This window comes from Sus scrofa, chromosome 1, assembly GCF_054392235.1.
Source record: "Sus scrofa isolate SSC_HxYL_T2T_F1_AM1 chromosome 1, Sscrofa_HxYL_maternal_Yorkshire_Landrace_v2.0, whole genome shotgun sequence".
In the NCBI taxonomy this organism is placed as follows: domain Eukaryota; kingdom Metazoa; phylum Chordata; class Mammalia; order Artiodactyla; family Suidae; genus Sus; species Sus scrofa.
In genome coordinates, this window is record NC_139383.1 from 168969253 (window position 1) to 168991184 (window position 21932).

General features: G+C 41.2%; 1 protein-coding gene across 1 annotated transcript in view; it reads right to left on the bottom strand.

Annotated features, from left to right (window-relative positions):
* Positions 1 to 1087: 1087 nt before the first annotated feature.
* The window catches only part of SERPINB5 (serpin family B member 5), a 28057-nt gene continuing 7212 nt past the window's right edge, over positions 1088 to 21932 (bottom strand). The window contains exons 2-7 of the mRNA XM_021099575.2: positions 20909 to 21083; positions 17984 to 18121; positions 16557 to 16674; positions 13832 to 13974; positions 9223 to 9390; positions 1088 to 2959 (exon numbers count right to left, since the gene is read on the bottom strand). Coding sequence (XP_020955234.1) covers positions 2567 to 2959; positions 9223 to 9390; positions 13832 to 13974; positions 16557 to 16674; positions 17984 to 18121; positions 20909 to 21076 — 1128 coding nt within the window. The 5' untranslated portion in view covers positions 21077 to 21083 and the 3' untranslated portion in view covers positions 1088 to 2566. The remainder of the gene's footprint in view (positions 2960 to 9222; positions 9391 to 13831; positions 13975 to 16556; positions 16675 to 17983; positions 18122 to 20908; positions 21084 to 21932) is intronic.

Consider the following 21932-nt stretch of genomic DNA (forward strand, 5'->3'; position numbering starts at 1 on the left):
TGCATCCTAAACCCACTGAGCAAAGCCAGGGATCGAACCAGCATCCTCATGGATACTAGTCAGGTTTGTTTCCACTGTGGCACAAGGGGAACTCTGAGTTCCAATTTTCTGACCCTCCACCTTGTTGGCGTGTGTGGATGTCACTTGGAATGGGTCCCTGACCTGAGCAGTGCAGCTTGGTTAGCAGCATTCCTTAGTCCATCCACTAGATGTCAGTAGAAACCTTCCTGCTAGTTGTGACAATAACAACAAATGTCCTCAGACATTGTCTCCTAGGGGGCAGAATTGCTCCTGGTTGAAAACTAGATCAGACCATTCCCCCCGACACCCCCCCCCCCCCCCCGCAAGAGTTAATCAGATATTTCCACATGCTCTAAACTCCAGGAGACACTTAAAACTCCCTGAACACGCGCTTGGTTCAAAGAGGCACTGATTTCTCCCCTCCATACTAAGCTTTCTCACAGTCATCCCACCTTCTCTATTTCACAGCCTAGAGAAGGGGTGCATGAGCCAAGAGTGGTAAAACCTGGCTCTGGGTACCCCCCGAAATCCTGCACGAATGGTCTTTTCTTTATAGAATGGGGGGGCCTTTCTCACTTTTTGCACTCAGCATCTATTGCAAGAGGGGATACTCCATAAAGACAGGAAAAGAGCTGCACTGAATATCAGATTCGGGGACACCTTAACTGATTTAAAACAAATGTCCATGACATTGAGGGGGGAAATGTACTTAATAAGAAAAGAAAACATCTTAGGCATCTACGGCTTCCTTGATACAATTACATCTTGAGGCAGGGCCCAAAGTAGAAAAGGCTGGAGAAAAGTTCCATGGCCTCCTGCAAGCCCTCTTGCTTCTTTATACACTTTTCTGCAGTTGAGAGTCATTCTACCTCTTTCCTGGTTGTCCTCCCCCCTCCCCCACCCAGGATGAAAGGGAAAAGAAGGAAGACAAAGGGATGGGCGCCGTCATCATTCTTATTCCTCTTTATTCTACATCAATCCACCCCCACCAAAAGCATGTTGTAAAAGGATGGCTTGGGTCTATTTCAAAATAGAAAAATCCAACCTCATGGAAAAAAGCAAGTCATGTAATTCAATAATATTTTATTGTCGGCAGCATACAAGAAATTCAATATTGAAGCTTCGGAGCAAGAAGAAAGTTCAACCTATTTACAAGCAAACCAAAAGAGAGAAGAAAGAGGGCCTGTCACCAAACCCAGATCTTCAGTGCTGTCTTTTTTCTGTCAGGAATTAATAACGCGCACTTGTGGCATAGATAACTTCTCAGAAACATCTTTAAAAACTGCTCTTTTCGTAGCTTACCAACTAGCTAGCTACAGTAACTAAACACACAGACTTTGAAAAAACATGTGTCAAGGCAGCGTGAGCACTTCAGTAGCACTTCAGTAGTTTTATTTTCTAACAGCAGTAAGTTCCTTCCCCCTTTCCTATTATCATAGTTGACAAAGAGACAAATCCCTTGAACCCTCGTAAAATTCTTGTATCGGCTACTGTGCAAGTCTCTGTGTGTTCAGACTCCAAAAGCTTGTGAGTCAGTCAGAATTCCCTGCCAGTTGTCTCTTGTCAATCAAATGATCAGGTATGCATTTTATCAGAAGTGAAAGTGAATTTTTATTTATTTATTTATTTTTTTTTTTTGGCCATCCCATGGCATAGAGTTCCCAGGCTGGGGATCGAACGCGTGTCCCTGCTGCTAGAGAGACACTGTTGATCTCATGCCACAGAAGGATCTCCAAAAATGAATTTTTAATAAGATTGGAACTTCCCCTTGAGATGCTGCCTTTCAGCTACTGGAGGTCCAACATTCAAATTTTCAGCAAGTTCTGACACCAAAGTTTTTTCATAAGCAAGCAGCAAACTCATTTGATAGCAAAACCTGACACTTGCAGGCTACTTAGAGTCTTCGTTTATCTATTTTGTGCAAATACTCTATATTTTGTGGCAGAAATACTAATGTGTTGCCTTACAGGGTGCAGTTGCAGCCTCTATCACTGGGGTTCCATAACATATAATAGGTGCAAAACGTTATCTTTCTAAAACCCCCAAAAATCAGAGTTTGAAGAAAATATTTGCCCACAGGGTTTAGCATAGGAGCTGTGGACCTACAGTAGCCTGAACATGTGCCCAAGTTTCATTGGCACCATGGAGTTTTGTGGAGCCTGCGCACTACAGTTTCTTTAGTCTTTCAGGGAAGTCTGGAATATTCTGTATCCCAGTAAAGGAAGGCAAAACTTTGGGAATAAAATCCTCCAGATCTCCCTTACAGGAATTTACTTTGTGGAAGACTGTATTCCTGCCCAAAACCCTAGGTTTGACAAGTTACAAATACATATTTTCCTCTAAGGTGATTCCTTTTTGTTAAAAAATATTGTCTCTGATGGGGGTGGGAAGGAAGGAACCAAAAAAAGAATTGGAAAAAAAGACCTATCATGGTGAGTACCAACTGCTTCCTGATTGAGTAATATTAACCATTTACTTAGAAAGTGACTCTCTGGATGCAGAATTTATAGGAAAGTCAGATAGGACTTAACCTGGGCTCTAGCACCTAAGGAGAACAGAACTTGCCAAAGAAAATGATGTTTCGAGTTTTGTTGTGTCTGATGATGTAAATAAACGGGTGGTCAGCATTGAATTCATCCTTGTGTTGCAAGATTCGTGATCCTGGTACCTCTATGGAATCCCCACCATCTTCAGTTATTTCTAAGCACACTTTGTGAATAACATTTGAGAGGGCCACTCCCTTGGTCTCTGACATCCCAGAGAAATCAGATGTATCCTCATTAAAGATGTTTTTCAGCCCTAGGTTTTCCAGGCTAGCCCTGGGATCAATACTCTTTTCCACCTTAAATTTTGGAATGGAGAGTTTGACTTTGGCATTGGCCATGGTGCTGGGATTGGTCCACTGCAAGAGCGTCTCCGAGCTGAGTTGTTTTTCCACCTGAAGGACACAAAGAAGAGGAAAAAAATTTTCATTTCCAATTGTGAAAGATCCTGCTTGATTCAAAACAGAAAATGTCACTGTAAGCCCACTTTGGAAGCAGTGCAGATGGACTGACCATCAAAGATGGAATCAGCTCTGCAGTTTGGGTGTGTAACTAGTTCTCTTAAAAATGGTCCACTTGGGGAACTCCTATTATGGCCCAGAGGAAATGAATCCAACTAGGAACTATGAGGTTTCGGGTTTGATCCCTGGCCTTGCTCAGTGGGTTAAGGATCTGGCGTTGCCGTGAGTTGTGGTGTGGGTCGCAGACACCGCTCAGATCTGGCGTTGCTGTGGCTGTGGTGTAGGCTGGCAGCTGTAACTCTGATTAGACCCCTAGCCTGGGAACTCCCACATGCCATAGTGCAGCCCTAAAAAAAAAAATAAAAGGTCCACTCAACCACTGCACTACTGTAGCATTGTTCTTCTCCACTCACCCTATGACAGCAGACCTTTATTTTATAGTCTTTTTAGGGCCGCACTCTCGGCCTATGGAGGTTCCCAGGCTAGGGGTCCAATCGGAGTTATAGCCACTGGCCTACACCACAGTCACAGCAACGCCAGAACCAAGCCACATCTGTGACCTACACCACAACTCATGGCAACACCACAACTCATGGCAACACTGGGCGAGGCCAGGGATCCAAACTTCGTCCTCATGGATACTAGTCAGGTTCATTTCTGCTGAGACACAGCGGGAACTCGACAGTGGACCTTTTGCTATGAAATTATTTTAAACTATAGAGCAGCTATAGAGAAATGAATGCATGGATTATGATGCTGCATGGATAGTAGTGAAATAAATATAAAATTTGGAGTGTTTTTATACGTAATATTTATTGAAGGCTTATTTTAATTTCTCTACTAGGAAATTCAGAATATTCATGTTCTAGGCATGGCATCAAATTTAATAACTCAAAGCTAAAATTAGTTCTTTTAAAATGAGGATATGAACTAGGATCATTCTTTAAGATTAAAGGTGATGAAGGCATCCATTTCAGTTGGTTATTTTTGAAATGAGAGCTACGCAACGATGTGTAATATGATTTAGTCATATAATTCTTCACTGAGCAAATCTTAAATTGCTTCTTGTCCTTCTAATCCCCGACTAGTGAGAGGAGAAACATATAACAGAGAATGATAACAGTTTGACTATTATATATGGGGCAATCCTGCACTGCAGTTACTCATGTGAAACCTATAAAAATCAGGGAAATGACAAAGTCACAAGTTCTTTTTTAGTGGGGGAGGGAATCAGTGGATTTTTTTTACTAGTCTGTGATAAGTATTTTTTCAATGGATATTGTTCAATTTAAAACAGATTATTAAGACCAAAAGATTGTCCTAGGTAACTAGAAATGTTGAGCCAAAAACTACATCCTCTTGCCTACTTACTACTTGAGAGTCAGAAGAGAAGAAAATTTACCCATAAATCAAAAAATAATTAAAAAGAAAAAAAAAGAGCTTTTTCCTCCATTGTGTGGGTCGAATTATCCCCTTCTAAAATTCATATGTTGAAGTCCTAACCCATAGTGCCTTGGAATATGACCTTATTTGGAAATAGGGTCCTTGAAGGTGTAATCAGTTAAGATGAGGTCATTAGGGTGGGCCCTAGCCCAATATGACTGGTGTCTTCTTATAAAAATGGAAAATCTGGACACAGATACAGACTCACACTCACACAGGGAGAATGCCTTGTGAAGATGAAGGCAGAGACTGAAGTATGTGCCTACAAGTCAAGGAAAGCCAAAGATTGCCAGCATAGCTTCAGAAGCTAGGATGAAGATTCTCCCTCCCAGCCCTATGACAAAAACAACCTGCAGACACCTAGATCTTGGACTTCCAACCTCCGGAACTGTGAGACATTAAATTTCTGTTGTTTAAGACCCCAAGTTTGTGATACTTTGTCACAGCAGCCCTAGCAAGCTAAGATGATTTGTATTTTCCTTTTTTGTTGTGGTGGTTTTTTGGTTGCTTGTTTGTTTTCCCATAGCCACAGCATGCAGAAGTTCCCAGGGTAGGAACAGAACCCACGCCCTAGCCACAGCAAGGACAATGCTGGGTCCTTAGGGAACTCCTCTTTTTTTTTTTTTTTTTTTTGTATTCTTGAATATATCTTTCTGAGACTCAAAACATCATTTCCTTTCATTCTGCATTTTAATAAGAAAAAAATGGTATGAGGGTATTTTAAGGAAGTAAAGTGTAAGACAACTAAATAACGTCTTCAAGAAAAAAGAGAGAGAGAGACGGGATTAAGATGGCGGAATAGAAGGACTGGAGCTCAACTTCTCTCCTAAAAACAACAAAATTCACAACTAAAGACTGAGCAATCTGCACCCATGGACCGGAAGCCCATACCCTACTCCAGAAGAAAAAGAGGAGGCACATCAAGAGGTAGAAGGGGTGATTTCGTGATATAAACAACCCCATACCTGCCAGGTGGGAAGCTCCACAGACTGAAAACTAACTGGTTCACAGAGACTAACCTAGAGGAGTGAGAGTTCTGAGCCCCACATCAAACTCTCACATGCGGGGATCTGGCACTGGGAGAAAGAGCCCCTGGAGAATCTGGCATTGAAGGCCAGTGGGGCTTGTGTGCAGGAGCTCCATGGGACTGGGGGAAACAGAGACCCCATTCTTAAAAGGTGCATACAGACTTTCATGTGCACTAGGTCCCAGGGCAGAGCGAGGTCTCCACAGGAAACTAGGTCAAACCTGACTGCAGTTCTTGGAGGAAATCCTGGGAAAACAGGGGTGAATGTGGCTTGTTGTGGGGGAAGGACATTGAAGGCAAAGCTCTCAGGAATATTCAGCAGCAGTGCCTTTCTCTGGAGGTGGCCATTTTGGGAAAATCTGGCCCCACCCGTCAGTCAGCACTGAGAAGGCCCAGGGCAAACAACAATCCAGGTGGGATCACAGCCCCACCCCTCAGTAAACAGCCTACCTAAAGAGCCTCAGGCACACAGCTGCCCCTAATCCCATCCAGAGACTAAGCCCCACCCACCAGAGGGATTAGAATCAGCTCCACCTACCAGTGGGCAGGCATCAGCCCCTCCCATCAGGAAGCCTACAGCAAGCCCCCATACCAACTTCAGCCACAAGGGGGGCAGACACCAGAAGTAAGAGAGGCTACAACTCTATTATCTATAAAAAGGTCACCACACCAAAAACCTATAAAAATGAAAAGACAGAGAACTATAACTAAGATGAGGGAGAAAGGAAAAACCCTAGAAAATCAGCTAAGCAATGAGAAGATTTTCAGTCTCCAGGAAAAAGACTTTAGACTGTCGATGCTGAAGATGATGCAAGACATTGGAAATAAACTGGAGGCAAAGATGGATAACTTACAGGAAACAATGACCAAAGAGATACAAGATATAAAACTTAAACAAGAAGAGATGCAAAATACAATAACTGAAATAACAAATTCACTAGAAGCAGCTAACAGCAGAATACAGGAGGCAGAAGAATGAATAAGCAAGGTGGAGGACAGATTAGCAGAAATTATGGATGCAGAACAGAAAAGAGAAAAAAGATTGAAAAAAAAAATGAAGAGTCTCAGGGAAATCTGGGACAATGTTAAATGCACCAACATCTGTATTATAAAGGTTCCAGAAGGAGAAGAGAGAGAGAAGGAGACAGAAAAAATATTCCAAGAGATAATAGCCGAAAATTTCCCTAACATGGGAAAGGAATCACTCACTCAAATCCAGGAAGCACAACAAGTACCATATAAAATAAACCCAAGGAGGAATACACCAAGACACATGTTAATCAAACTGACCAAAATTAAAGACAAAGAGAAAATCTTGAAAGCAGCTAGGGAAAAGAAACAAGTAACATACAAGGGAACCCCAATAAGGTTATCAGCAGATTTTTCAGCAGAAACTCTGCAGGCCAGAAGGGAGTGGCATGATACACTTAACGTGATGAAAGGAAAAAACCTCCAACCAAGATTACCCTACCCAGCAAGGCTCTCATTCAGATTTGAAGGAGAAATCAAATCCTTCACAGATAAGCAAAAGCTGAGAGAATTCAGCAACACTAAACCAGCCTTACAACAAATACTGAAGGAACTTCTCTAGGCAGGAAAGAAAAGACAGCAACAGGAAACAAAAATTCCACAAATGACAAGGCTCACCAGTAAAGGTATATATACAGTAAAGACATGAAATCATCCATGCACAATTATACCACCAAAATCCGAAATCATGAGAAGAGGTGGGTACAAATGCAGGACACTGGAGATGAACTTGCAATTAAGAGAACAACAACTTCAAACAATCTCATATACACATAGACTCTTACACCAAAACTTCAGAATAACTGCAAACCAAAAATCTACAATTGATACACAAACAAGGAATCTCTGGAGAAGAAATATATCTCATAGTAAATAAGTGCATAATCCACTATGAAGGGGGTCATTTGACATCATTCTTGCAATGCTGAAGTCTTATATCTGATTCTGATTTCCTCTCCATCAAAGAATTTATGATAATTATAATTAAACAATGCCACTGTACAATTAAATAATACAGTTCTACAATTGTAGTATTAATAACCATTTCTCTCCATGGTACAATGTAAGGTCTATAATGTCTTGTTTATCACATCACCTAGAATGGTGTAGTGCCTATATTGAAGAATCAATAAGATGTAACAAATTGTGAGGACATATTTACATAATTACATTGTTTTTTAACCAATTTATGCATTTTATATTTTACTTATTTTCAGAGGGTGTATTATTTTTGTTATTCTTACAAGTTAAGTTATTCTTTTTATTATGCTACATAAAATATTTAGTGGTATATAAGGCTTTCTTTATAAATTTTAGTTGCATAATATACACAATTTTAATGTAATGCTAATTGTTAAAGAAAAATTGAAATGTAATAGATAAAACTAAGTAGTAAAGATGAAAGCCATAAAAAAATGGGATAAAGTATAGAATAAATTTCCTATTTGTTTCAGCATATTTTCCATTCCACTTCTCCAGTGGGAGTCACTTAATCTGTTTCTTAAGATCCATGATATAATAATCTGTGTGAATGTAATTGTGTTTAAATGTATGTATTTTATTCTGTAAAAAATAAAAATACAATTTCAGGAAAAAAAAAAAAGAAAAACTACCTAAAGAATTACTCATAAATACCAGATAAAGCAATAAGCAAAATTCATTATGTATAATAAACTGATACTTGACGCATTAAAAAAAAAGAGAGAAAAGAAAAAAGAGAGAGAGAGACCAAGGCACAAAGTGGAGTGAAAAGGAGAGAGAAGAGTGAATAGAAGAAGAATGAAGAAGGGAATTATAATTCAGTTAGTAAAGTGACAGACAAAACATAATGAGAACCAAAGTAGCAGGCAGGGTGGGGACCAAGTGAGACCATCCCCTGGAAAGACAGCAAGATCTGACTGGAAATAAATCACGTGAATCCTAGGTTCCTTAAAGAGCCCCTTCTTCTTCCTGCCCAAGGGCAGAGGCCCAAGTGGAAGGGTGCTAGGAAGGCGGAAGGGGAGGGCTGAGGAAGAACAGCGGACCTATGGGGGGCGTTTGGGGGGAATACAGCACAGAGAGAAAGCAGGTGAAAACAGAGGCAGATGAGACCTCTACTATTAAACCTCCTGCCTCCACCTGTATAAAAGCATAAGAAAATCTCTTCTATGTGTACGCATTAAAAGAACTTTTCAAAACCCAGAGAGTGTACAACACAAAGCGTGAGTCCCAAAGTTAACTGTGGACTTGAGTGAATAATGCATCCATATTGGCTCACTGAGTGTAACGCAGAGGTACCACAGAATGCAAGATGTTAACAATAGAGGCCTCTAACCTGGAATTAACCCAGATTGCAACTTCCTGGGTTCCATTCCAATTCTACACACCACCCACGAGTTTGTGACCCCAGACCAGTTACCTACCCTTCTGTGCCTCCTTCCTACTCTGGTGATAGTTTCTAACTCTTGGGACCGCGGTGAGAATTAGATGAACCAGTGCATGTGGGGAACACAGTTCCTGGCACATTGTAAGTACCAAACAAACAGATATTACCTGTTTTAATATTAAAGAGAAAGGCCCCCAAAGAACCAAGAAACCCTTGGAGACCGCTGAGCAAGAGACCTGTAAGGCAGGGTTGCCGGGTCACCTCTAGCAACCACAAGCACCGCCCCCTGGGCCCTATAGCGCCTGTGTGTTGAGCCCTGGCCTCCTTCCTCACCTGCTCCAGGCCAGTGGATCCATCCTCTACATCCTTGGGTAGCAGGATGAGCATACTTAGGTGCTTATTTTGAAAAGGAAGCTCTATGATCTTACAATTGATACTGTCGATGTTGCCCATACAGAACGTGGCCTCCATATTCATCATATGCACTGGCTTGGTGTCCGTCTGTAAAAGGAGAAGAAATTTGATTTTCTTGCTTTCCACATACACACACAAACATACACACACATCTCAACACATATAGGTACACATACTACTATACACACCACATATATATAACGCTGTTCTTGTCATCATGGCTTAAAGGTCCACATCATCAGAGACTGTCCTGTCAAGAGTTTATGACTTCCTTTGAAAAGTTATTCATGTGATTTATAATTACAGGAGTTATACATAATATAATACTGTATTTGCAGCTATAAAACATTAAAAATAAGACAGGAGGAATGGAAATAAAGGCAAACTTTAACTTAGTCTTTATAGATGCCTGTAATTATAAGATCTTTAAACCATTCTTGGTGGAGCTCACTTGAAAGTAAATTCTAGTGCAAACCCACATATCCATTTATACAGCTTTTCCTTATAGAGTGCCTACTAAAGAAAAGTTAGCCTATAGCAGAATAAAATCACACTTCAAAGTTTTGTCCTCTGCCTTTGGTTTTAGTTACCCCTCCCTCAGTGCCCTCTTCCTCTTCTGATGCATTTAGAGACAAGAAACTTTGAAATTTAATCTCAAATGTGACATAAAAAAATGCTGTGACCTTGAAAAAGTCATCTAACCTCTCTGGGCCTCAGTTCCCTTATCAATTGAATGAAGGAATTGGAGATTCCAGAATGATCCTTACTTCTGAGGAGATGGAGATGGGAGGGGAGAGGGCTACACAGAACAGCGCAACTGTTGCTATATTTTTCTTAAGAAGATATCTGTATCTATCTACATATATGGGTGTGTCTAAAAATCTTCATCAGGGAGTTCCCCTTGTAGCTTAGCTGTTAACGAACCCAACTAGGATCCATGAGGATGCGGGTTCGATCCCTGGCCTGGCTTAGTGGGTTAAGGATCCTGCATTGCAATGAGCTATGGTGTAGGTCACAGACAGGGCTCAGATCTGGTGTTGCTGCAGCTGTGGCATAGGCCAGCAGCTGTAGCTCCGATTTGACCCCTAGCCTGGGAACTTCCATATGTCGCAGGTGTGGCCCTTAAAAAAAAAAAAAAAAGTAAAAATCTCCATCAGATTAGACTACTAATAGTTTCTAAATGTGCATAAATTGCGACCACCGAAAACTGTCATTTATCAGCACTGACTTTGGCTACAATAATCTCTTTTTTTTTTTTTTTTTGCATGTTTTTTTTGTTTTGTTTTGTTTTGTTTTAGGGCTGCACATGTAGCGTATGGAAGTTCCCAGGCTAGGTGTCCAATCTGAGCTGCAGTTGCCAGCCCACAACACAGCCACAGCAATGCCAGGTCCAAGTCATGTCTGTGACCTACACCACAGTTCACAGCAATGCCAACTCCTTAAGCCAGTGAGTGAGGCCAGGGACCAAACCCACATTCTTGTGGATACTAGTCAGGTTTGTTATAGCTGAGCCCACAATAGGAACTACCAATAATCCCATTTTCTGAAACATAAATCAAGACATACCTTCTGAAAACAGGACCAAGTAACAATTAGCCCAGGTAATACAGGATATATTATATATTATATGTACATATATGTGTGTGTGAATCACCTTTTTCAGAGTAGGTACTATACTAAACTTTTAAAAATCTAACTTCATCAATTTAGCCAAGCCTTTAAAAGAGACACCAAAGGATAAGAGAATATGTTTAGTAACCTCACCCCCAAAGTTCAGGAGTTGACAAGAGCAATTCAAAGGAAACTGAGGAAAAGTAATAGCCTCTGCACTCAAAAGCAGGGTGTAGGCCCACGCGGACTTGAATAGTGCTTTATTGTTTGGTTTGGTGAAACGCTGACATGAATGGCATTAAATCCTTATTAATTCTCTTCCTAGAGTCTGAGTTTCCAGCATGTGATATGCCCTAGCTTTATGATCTAATAACGAGAATAAAAGAATTGCACACATGTCTTCCTCCTGTTGTGAAAGACACCCATTAAAACGTTCTTCAATGTAAAAACCACAGATCTGAGGGTGATCAGCACAAAAGCCCATGATGAACTCACTATTACAAGGACCTTAAGATGTTCTGGGCGGTCCTGCAGCTGGTGTGATGGGCACCATTAGCAACATGTTCAAGTTTCATTTAAACATACTCAAGACCCCTTTGCAAGCCCTTCCCAGGGAGGAGAGCCAACCCCAGCTAAACACTCTGGAGGATACTCCATGTCAGGGTCACTGGGGCCAACACCCCACTCACTGCAGAGGCTGTGTACAGTCCTGATCCACTTGGCTCCAAAGAAAAGGCAACACTAAGAAAGTCAAAAGGCCATGTTTAAAACTCAAAGACTAGAAAGTGAAAAATACAGAGTTCGCTAAAGAAGTGTACGTTTGGTTCCTGCTTACTGAGATATGGCTCTGTGTGCAGGGTCAGTCCTGGCCCATGCAGACAGCCTTAAGACCACTGTAGTCCCAAATGGAGGAAGAGGACATGGATAGGGACTGGCTCCCTTCCTAGGATCTGGGATGTGTTGAGTAGGTAACAAGCACATTCAGGGGTTATGGTCCTCTCCCAGTGAAAATGGTCCATGGATCTTGCATCAGGATCCATGGTGGTCCCAAAGGCCAAAAAGGTTTTGTCTGCTATTGACTGTTTAATTTTTATTTTATTTATTTATTTATTTATTTTTTTTTTTTTGTCTTTTCTAGGGTTGCACCTGCAGCATATGGATGTTCCCAGGCTAGGGGTCTAATCGGAGCTGTAGCTGCCAGCCTACGCCAGGGCTACAGCAATGCAGAATCTGAGCCTTGGCTGTGACCTGCTCCACAGCTCATGGCAACAGCGGATCCTCAACCCACTGAGCGAGGCCAGGGATCGAACCCGAAATCCCATGGTTCCTAGTCGGATTCGTTAATCACTGAGTCACAGTGGGAACTCCCGCTATTGACTGTTTAATCAAATTGATCTGTACAGATTGGTCATTCATTCATTCAACAAACATTTGCTGAGCACCTACCAATGTGTTAGGGACTGAACCAGGAGCTATAGAAGTTGAGGTGGATAAAGGATTATCTCTACCCTTAAAAGTCATGCACTAGTAAGAAATTTAGATAAGTAAATAAATAATTAGATTTCACCACAGAAAACACACCTGGGGCAGGGGATTTGGTAGGGGAGGGTGTGAAATATGAGTAAAACTCTGTGGGTACAAAGAAAAAGTAATGGAAACTCATCCAGCTAACTCAGGTATAGATTGTATCTTGAAGGTCCTTTCTGCCTGGATTTTAGCACTAAGAAAATACAATTATAATATTTGACCAAAGTGATTAAAGCTAAGAACTCTAGGTGCTAGAAGAGACCTGAAAACTAGAACTAATGCATGGGAGCTACAGTGTAAACAGGCTACCTTCAGCTATTGTACTGCCTGACCCATAGTTCTGAGTCTGTATTCTTAACACAAGTCAGATCTCAACAAATGAGACCAAACCACAATATCATACAGATTCCTGGTGTTTCTAGGTGCTCTAATGAAAAGAGTCGATTTTCCAGCCTTGGTTCTTTGGTTTCATATACAGTAGAGGTACTTTACTTATGTCTATGAATTATTTTTGACTTGGGATATGGCTTCATTATTCCCTCAACATTATTAATGAGACCTCCCTACAAAACAGATTTCTAATTCTTCCCCATAATGACTCCCAAGTGTGGCAGATGAGTAAACTATGTTTTTTCCTTTACAGCCAACAAGCACCTCAGGGCATCCTATAAAGGAAAATATCAGAACCATTTACTTCGCTATTAACAGGTGAGAAATGAGATCACAGAGGGGCTTATTTTTTATTTATTTATTTATTTTGCCTTTTCTAGGGCCGCTCCCGAGGCATATGGAGGTTCCCAGGCTAGGGGTCTAATCAGAGCTATAGCTACAGGCCTACGCCACAGCCATAGCAACATGGGATCCAAGCCGAGTCTGTGACCTACACCACAGCTCACGGCAACACCAGATCCTTTAACCCACTGAGCAAAGCCAGGGACAGAACCCGCAACCTCATGGTTCCTAGTCGGATTCGTTAACCACTGCGCCACGATGGGAACTCCAGGGGCTTATTAACCTGGAACAAGATTCCCAACTGGTCCACATTTCATGATGATCCAAAGGTCTCTGATGCTGGGATTCAGTTTGTTCCTTTTCTTTTCCTTTCTAATGGTCCCAAATATCTGTAGCTATTTTACTATTGGTGATTTATCTTTACCCACTGTTATAAGTTCTAAAAGATCTTACTCAGATATGACCCAGAGGATATTCTAGGAAAAGAATGAAAGGCTCTGGTTTACAGTTCTTTTTTGACACTTACCTCCCAGGAAAGCACACTATCTCCTGTGTCTCAGTTTTCTTCATTGGAGTGAATTCCTATGGTCCTTTATGTTGCTATTATTTTTCAGACCTAGAATTGGGATCCTTTAACTGCTACACACAGCCCACATACCTTGTTGACCCTGAAAGGGCATTCTTTGGTTTCTGATTCAGGAAATTTCTTCATCCATTTTCCAATGAAGTAGGCAGCATTAACCACAAGGATTTTGGTCTGGTCATTGACACTGTTGTCAGCTAAAATGTTCTCAAAGTGGCCTGCAAACAATTTTAAGAAACCACAGGGTTATTCTTACAAACCACATCTGATATCCACACACCAAGTCCACTCACGGATATTCAACCCCGGCTAGAGCCACACCGTATAAGGTCTAGTAGTCCAGATCATCTCATTTCAGAAGGACCCCTTTCTCTCCTTTCATCTTGCCACAACCATACTTTCCAAAGACACCTGGGGAGGAGAATGAGGGAAGAGGAGGGAGGAAAAAGAAAAGAAGAGGAGCAAGAAGAAAAGCACAAGCCCCCACTGTGGAATGTCTATGCTGTCCCAGGCAATGGCTACACATGTCATGTGCATGGAATCGTGCATTTCTCTCCACTTTACAGATGAGGAAGCTGAGGCTCAGTGTTAAGTTTCTTGCCCAAAATAATGCAGGAGCCAAGGTGGTCTCAGAATTCAAAGCCAAGTCTTTATGACTACAAAGCCTATGTGCAGGAAGGAAAATGCAAGAGCTCTTACTTTCCACCAGGCCCTGTGCTCCATATTGTTACATGTTTTAATCTCACTTCCTTCGTGATGATCCTGTAGGGCCAAGGTCATGGTTCCCAATTTATAGTTGAGGAAACTAAGGCTCAGAGTAGCCAAATGGCTTTGCTGGTTCACTTAGCAGCCAAGCTTGTCTTATGCCAGGACAGCACTTTCCTCTTCACCCCACAGCTCCCCGCCCCCTCCCCAAAGTGCACTGTTGTCCATGTATTTGCATCAAGGTTGCTGTAATCCCCACCACAGGCTCCGTAACAACTGCAATTGCCATAGAGCTCAAATTCCCAACAGCCGAAACAGTTTGATGCTGATAATCCCTTAATAAAATTAAGTTCTTGTCTTTGAGTAGCATTGACTTTTTTCACAAAGATTTTCATTTACTTAATCTTTCAAATCTTCCCCCCTGCTCAGGTCCAGGAAGTGGACTACCCATGAAGGCCCTACACTGTTTTCATGCTCTGCAGTCACCATCTTAAAATTCTTAATGTAGTTTTTAATAAAGGGTCCTGCATCTTCATTTTGCACTGGGACCTACAAGTGATGTAACCAGTCCCACCAGTGCTATATGATGTGTTAAATATGAAACAGCATCGCTGAAGAAGTAGGGGAGCTAGTAAGTGGTTGTGACTGAACTTAAACCTTGAGCTTCTGATTTCCAATTCAGAAATCTTTTCACTAAACTACCTTCTCCAGGTAAAAACAAAACAAAACAAAAAACCCTCACATTGATGAAGACTTTAAAAGGGAGGCCCTGGGAGGGAAAATACAATTGGCTAACAATCTTACAAGCACACAGCAATTTAAATGGAAGCTGCTTTTTTGCTTATACATTTTAAAAGTGTGCCTAACCTGGTATTCCTTAGACCAGACTTTTCTCTTCATATGAAGCCAAAGAAACTTAATTTCAATAACAAATATATATGGATGTATATATACATCTGTTTGTGCATCTGTATCTGTGGCTACCCTCTATTATTTTGGCTATATTATATTGTTCGTTAGCATATATTATCTAATTTGAGCCTCACAGCAACCATGTGAAAATTAAATTAGATCACATATGTCCCCATTTTACGGTTCAGTAAACTGAGGATCCATAACCAAACTCCTCAGTTAATAAGTGGCAATGTCTGGATCTGAATCTGGGTCCTGAATGACTCTTAACTCGTGTCTGTTCCATGTCCCCACTCTGCAGTTACGGCATGGGTTCCATCCTTCCTGCGTCAATCAGGCAAGAGGGCTGCCTGGCCATTCTCACAGAGAATGTGTCTCTCTTGCCACAGATGTAGGTCCCTCCCCAGACTTCAGTGACTGCAATGACACCTGAAAAATCTAATTTGCTCTTTCACAATGAGGTGCTGTGGACCAAAGAGGTGCTGGATCTGTGTCCCTCCTTATACAGGTACAAATATGTCCCCTGGGAAGACATATTGGTGAACACTGATTTGCACCCAAACTCATCTTAGCTCCAATCCCTTTCCAGCAAGCAGAGAATTTTAATGGAGGGAGGAGTCAAGAAAGGAAGAGGCCTGAGGGAAGCGCTAAGCTAGAGACAGGACCAGGCAGAAGCAAGGAAGCGACCTTGTGGTAAGACTGAGGACAAGTTTCCACCATGGTTTGTTTTGCTTTGCTTTTTTTAGGTGTGCATTCGATTGCCTAAGACCTTCTGTCCTTCTTTCCTTAATATATTTGTGGAATTTTTGAGCCGAAAGTGGTCTCAAGTTATCATCCAAGCCCTTAATTTCCAGATTGAAAAATGAGCCTCAGAACTTGCCCAAAGCTGTACTTTGTTGGAGGCGCAGCTGAGGCTCTAGGAGGGCATGTGGCAGCTCGTTGGAGAGCACCTCCAGGTAAACTAAATTTGAAGCACCTGGAATTTCTTCCAAGTGAGATGATGCAGGAAATGCCCAGAAATCCAAGTGGCTGTAATGACTTGATAAGCAAGAATTTATCTTGTGCATCAAAAACATTCAAGAAATCCTCCAGATGCTCACTTTTATACTTAATAAAAAGATTCGTTAGAAGATACGGTCTGTTTCCTTAGTGATTTGTAGCAGAATAAGTAAAAGATACTTGCCGTCTGTGAGTTCCTTAATTGAGTTGTTGATCTGACCTTTTGTTTCTTCCAATTTATCTTTGAAATCAACAGTCTCCATTTCCTTTGCATAGGGTCTCTTCGTAGAGCTGATGAACTCCTGAAAAATATCCAGTTTATAAAATTGCCAAGCCCTTAAAGTCTGTAGTTAAACCATCAAGTTGTTATACAATTCTAACACAAGGACTTTTAAATGTCTATTGCTGTGGGAGTTTCCGATGTGGTGTAGTGGGTTAAGAATCCAGCTGCAGCAGCTGGGGTTGCTGAGGAGGCTCAGGTTCAATCCCCAGCCCCACGTAGTGAGTTAAAGGATCCAGCTTTGCTGCAGCTGAGCTTGGATTCGATTCCTTGCCTGGGAACTTCGATAACTCTTGGGTGCAGCCATTAAAAAAAAAAAAAAATCTATTACAATGACTATTCTCAAAATCTGAAAAACCTCATGTAAAAGTCAATGAATTTTCTTTGTATTAAGTATTTCATTTGTTCAGTTCTAAGACAATATCAATTATTAAATGCTTCCATCAATTTAGTATCAGTTTGGAGGGAAAAAAGCAGCATCATGGTAAATGCACACAATTATAATATAGATTCCAATTTCAGAAACATTCAGATGTAAATACAAATAAAATGTAAATATACATAAGCTTATAGACATATGTCTTAGAAGAGAAGAAATGTACAGAAACTCTGTAAGAAGAAAATTTTTATCCTCACCAAAATAAGGATTCTATAAATGTTTGCTACTCAGTGCTGTACGCCCTGTTGTTTAAGGAGAAAGAGGTTTAAATCATGAGCTGTCTTGCATCTATAAAGATGCACTTGGAGTTACCATCGTGGTGCAGCGGAAATGAATCCAACTCGGAACCATGAGGTTTCGGGTTCAATCCCTGGCCTCATTCAGTGAGTGAAGGATCTGAGGTAGCTGTGAGCTGTGGTGTAGGTTGCAGTGTAGCTCCGAGGGGATCCTTCATTGCTGTGGCTCTGGCTTGGCCGACAGCTGTAGCTCCAAGGGGACCCTTAGCTTGGGAATCTCCATATGCCATGGGTATGGCCCTAAAAAGCAAAAAAACAATAATAATAACAAAATAAAGATGCACTTATTAGAGAATTAATAACCTCGTACTCCAGTTCTCTCAAAGAAGAAGCTAAGAAGAAGGGTGGGATTTGTGAGTGTTTGAGAAGATAAATGGAGCCCACAGCTTCCCTATATTTTAAGCTAGAATATGTGACAGCAACTGATTCCCACTATATTCCACCTTCCCATTAGGCCTAATTTATTTTAAATAAATCATAAATGAGCATCCTAGGAGTAATTTTCACGAGGGAAAAAAAAAGTTATTGGTCTAACCATGAGAAAACGTCATCCCTGGTAAACGGTTGAATCTTGTTAATTGCTTTGAACCACTTACCATAGAAAGATTCAGAGCTTTGTCTATGTAGAGCCGTTTGATTAGTTTCAGGGAGTAAAAGGAACTAAGTTTGTTGACATCCGATGTTACTGTTTGAAATCCAAAGGGCACATCTTTGACATTTTCAAAATGAAGGACCTGTGAAGAAAAAAAGTCTGTGGCCTTTGAAGCATTGCCTCTTCCCACCGCCATTAACATGTGATCCTGGGCAACTTCCTCGCCTTGATCCTGGGTATCTCCCAGCTCTACTGTGCCCCAAAAAGCAAGGCTTCACAATCTTAGCACAGCTGACACTTCAGACTGGATAATTCTATGCAGGGGGTGGGAGCAGCTGTCCTAGGCATTCCCTGACCATTGAAGGTGCCAGTGCCACTCGTTCTTCTGTTCGTGACAACAAAAATGTCTCCAGACATTGCCGAATGTCCTGGAAAGGAGCGAGGGCAGGAAGGGGCACATTGTCCCCTGGTGAGAATCACTGCCGTAAAGATGCTCTTCGCCTGATTTAACCATAAGGAAAATTTGCCTCCGTGCTCTTTTCCACACTTGCAGAAGAGTGAAGCTGAGTTATACTTTCTATCCAATTTAGAGACAAGAAGAGATTAATACCGAGAGATAATCATTAGGCAGGTATCAGATTCCAGGACAGAATGGCAATCTAGGGTCTATACCTTTTGTTGCTCTAATAAGGGCCAAATAGCTGATACGTCTTTCATAGCAGGCAGCTGCCACAAATGGGAAGCTGCCCTGGTGGGCTACAGATAGCCCTGCCTTTGAATCCCATTCTGTACCTACTAGAAATGTAATCTTGCCTAACTCTTCGAAACCTCACTTTCCCATCTGTAATATGGCCTGAGAATACCTATTTTTCTGAGTTGCTCTGAGGACTACAGACATTATATGTAAAACACCGAAAATATCATATGGATTCACAATATTAATAATTATTATTCTAAGCCACTTAAAACTAGGATACTGTCTTCTGGAAGGCTTCAATCCTTTTATTTTGTTTCTGACTTCTCTTTTGTTCCAACCAATAGCCCAGCATCTCCTCTGCCCAAAACATGATGTCAGGATAAGGTGATGCTCTCCTCACTCCTAACTCATAATAACCACACCCTGATGCCACACCTCAGTAACATCACTAAATGGGCACATTGCACCAATGAGTCACACAGTCTCAGTACTGTAGGATCAAATGGACTAGTCCAAGGCATAAATAACTCTCCTGCTCTCTCTGCCTAATGACAAGCAAGAAGACTTGAAAGTTAAAGAATCCAAGTAACTACTGTGGGGAATCAACTGTATGTACTGAAAAGACCTTCATTATTATTACTGACGAATGGGCCCATTACCAGGAAGTCCTCTTTTCTGTCTCTTCTCTAATAGCAGAGAGAAATGAGGAATGGGGTAGGGATTGCAGGGTAGAGGAGCTAAAAGAGGAGGGCAGATGAGAAGATACAGCTCCATCTCTCCTCTATTCAAGTTTCCTTTTCCAGTCCTCCTCAATTTCAAGTGTAAATTCTTCATCCTGACCCAAATAACATTTCCTGGGCCATAGTTTCTGAGGATCGATGGGTATAAAAAGATTTATGGGTATTTTTTAATGTTTCTGAGCTCGTGGAAAGAAAGACTCTGTTGAACTAGAATGGTCAACGTAAGAATAATAATGGAACGAAATTAGAAGGGCTTTCACTTACCATGTACAGGTAAATAGTGGTGTGGGCGGGGGCGGGGGGAAATGAGCCCTCCACCCCCAAATGGGTAAAGGAGGTCAAAAGTACAAAATTCCAGTTTATAAAATAAATAAGTCATGAGGGTTAATGTCCAGCCTGGTGACTATGTTAATAACACTCTTCTGCACATTTGAAAGTTGCTAAGAGAGGAGATCTTAAAAGTTCTCATTACAAAAAAAAAAAGAATGTAACTGCGTATGGCGACAGATGTTAACTAGACTTCCTGGGGTGATCATTTTGCAATATATACAAAGAGTGACCATTATATTTTATATTTATATATGTATATTTAATTACATACACCTAAAACTAATATGATTTTACATGTCAATTATACGTCAATGTTTTAAACAAAATAAAAATAAGTAAGAACTTAAAATGTAACAGTATGGAAAAATCACCTCATTTGAAGGTCTAAGAACTTTACAAAGATAGTCAACTATAGCCAAAAAGAAACTCTTAAAAAATTTTTATTTAGATCTGCACACATGTATATATGTCTATATATATATATATATATATGTCTATATACGTGTGTGCATGTGTATGTGTTAAAACATCATCTTAGTCTGTTCTCAAATGGAATACTCAAGCCCCAGAGAGTATTCTAAAACATAAGTAGACACAATCCATCTTATTTATCCATGTAACTTAAAGGTAGATGATTTTAAATGTTATTTCTATATTGAAATAAGTCTGGATATATGATAGCTATCCAACAGGGACACAGAATGGGGTAGACTACATTATAGAGTGCAGTTTAGCCTGCATCTTAATCTAAAGCATAATGCTGTACATATAAATTTTGTGCATAAGACAGGGGTGTAAATTTACACCCTCTCTGGTTGGGGTATTTGTGGCGAAACATTTAACAAACATCATCTTGATTGACACTTACAATATAACCGGTAGAAAATGTCAGGTGACTCCCCAAAAGGCATTTGCTAATGCAAAACTTGGGATTACCTAGCAGATCCCCAGGTTCTCCACCACAACGTGGTGCCTGTTCTAAACGTGGTGCAGGACAGATAAATGAGCTTTCCAAAAAAGGATGAAGAGAGAGTTCTGGAAATGGCAAAACTCCCAATCCTGAGCAATTGTGACCAAGAGCCTCATTCCTTTTTCCCTAGGCACCACCTGTGTGTTCTCATAACTGTTCCCACTCAAAGCAGAAACAAAGTGTGGGGCTTACCTGTCCAATTTCCTTTGCTGTGTCACCTTTGGCACCCACTTGAGCAAGTGACAGAGAGGTGGAGAGACAGATTGGAGAGAAGAGGACATTGCCCACTGGCTCCTTTTCACACAGGTGTTTGAACAGGTCAACTGCAAAAGCTGAATTTGCCAGTTGCAGGGCTTCCATTGTGTGCCTAGAAAAAAGGATAAGAGTGAGGTTCTATCCACAGCATCTTTAGAGTGTTATCAGTGTTCTGCCAATGAAATAAGAATTCTAGTCGAACAAAGTAAATGTTGGAGTTCCCTGGTGGTGCAGTGGGTTAAGAATCCGGCATTGTCACTGCTGTGGCTCAGGTCGCTGCTGTGGCATGGGTGCAGTCCTGGCCTGAGAACTTCCACCTTCCGCATCCCAAGGGTGCAGCCAAAAAAAGGTAAAGGTCTTGGGTAGAAGAGAGGAAGGAAGGAACTTTCAGTAAATACAAATTTAAAAGCCACAGTGAAAGAAACTTCTGGGCTAATGTCTTAAAGTCTAAATGCCCAGTATGTGAGGTGCTCTGTGTGTACAACTCTTCCCTGGGAGTTACAAATTCAGGTCAACTCGGCCACAGGGGCCATTGTCAGGGGCCCAGTGGTCACACCTCTTCCCCTGTACGTGGTCAGAACAATGGACAGCACTGATCAAAATCGTTGGCTTTATTTATCCATATTGTTTCAATTACAATTTAGGTTAAAACATACAAAATTGAATTTTTTGTAGATCAAAAACAGTCAAATCACAGCAGTTTTGTGTGATTCAGGTTAATACTTAGTAAGTGTTATGAGCTGCATTGTGTCCCCACCCCTCAAAAAATATATTGAAGTCCCATCCCAGGTGCCTGTGAACATGACCATAGAGTCTTTGCAGATTTAATCAAGTTAAGATATCAGGGTGGCCCTAATACAATATGAATGCCGTCCTTATAAGAACAGGGGAAAAGCACAAAGATAGACATGCGCAGAGGGAAGATGCTGTGAAGACACACAGGGAGAAGGCCATGGGACCA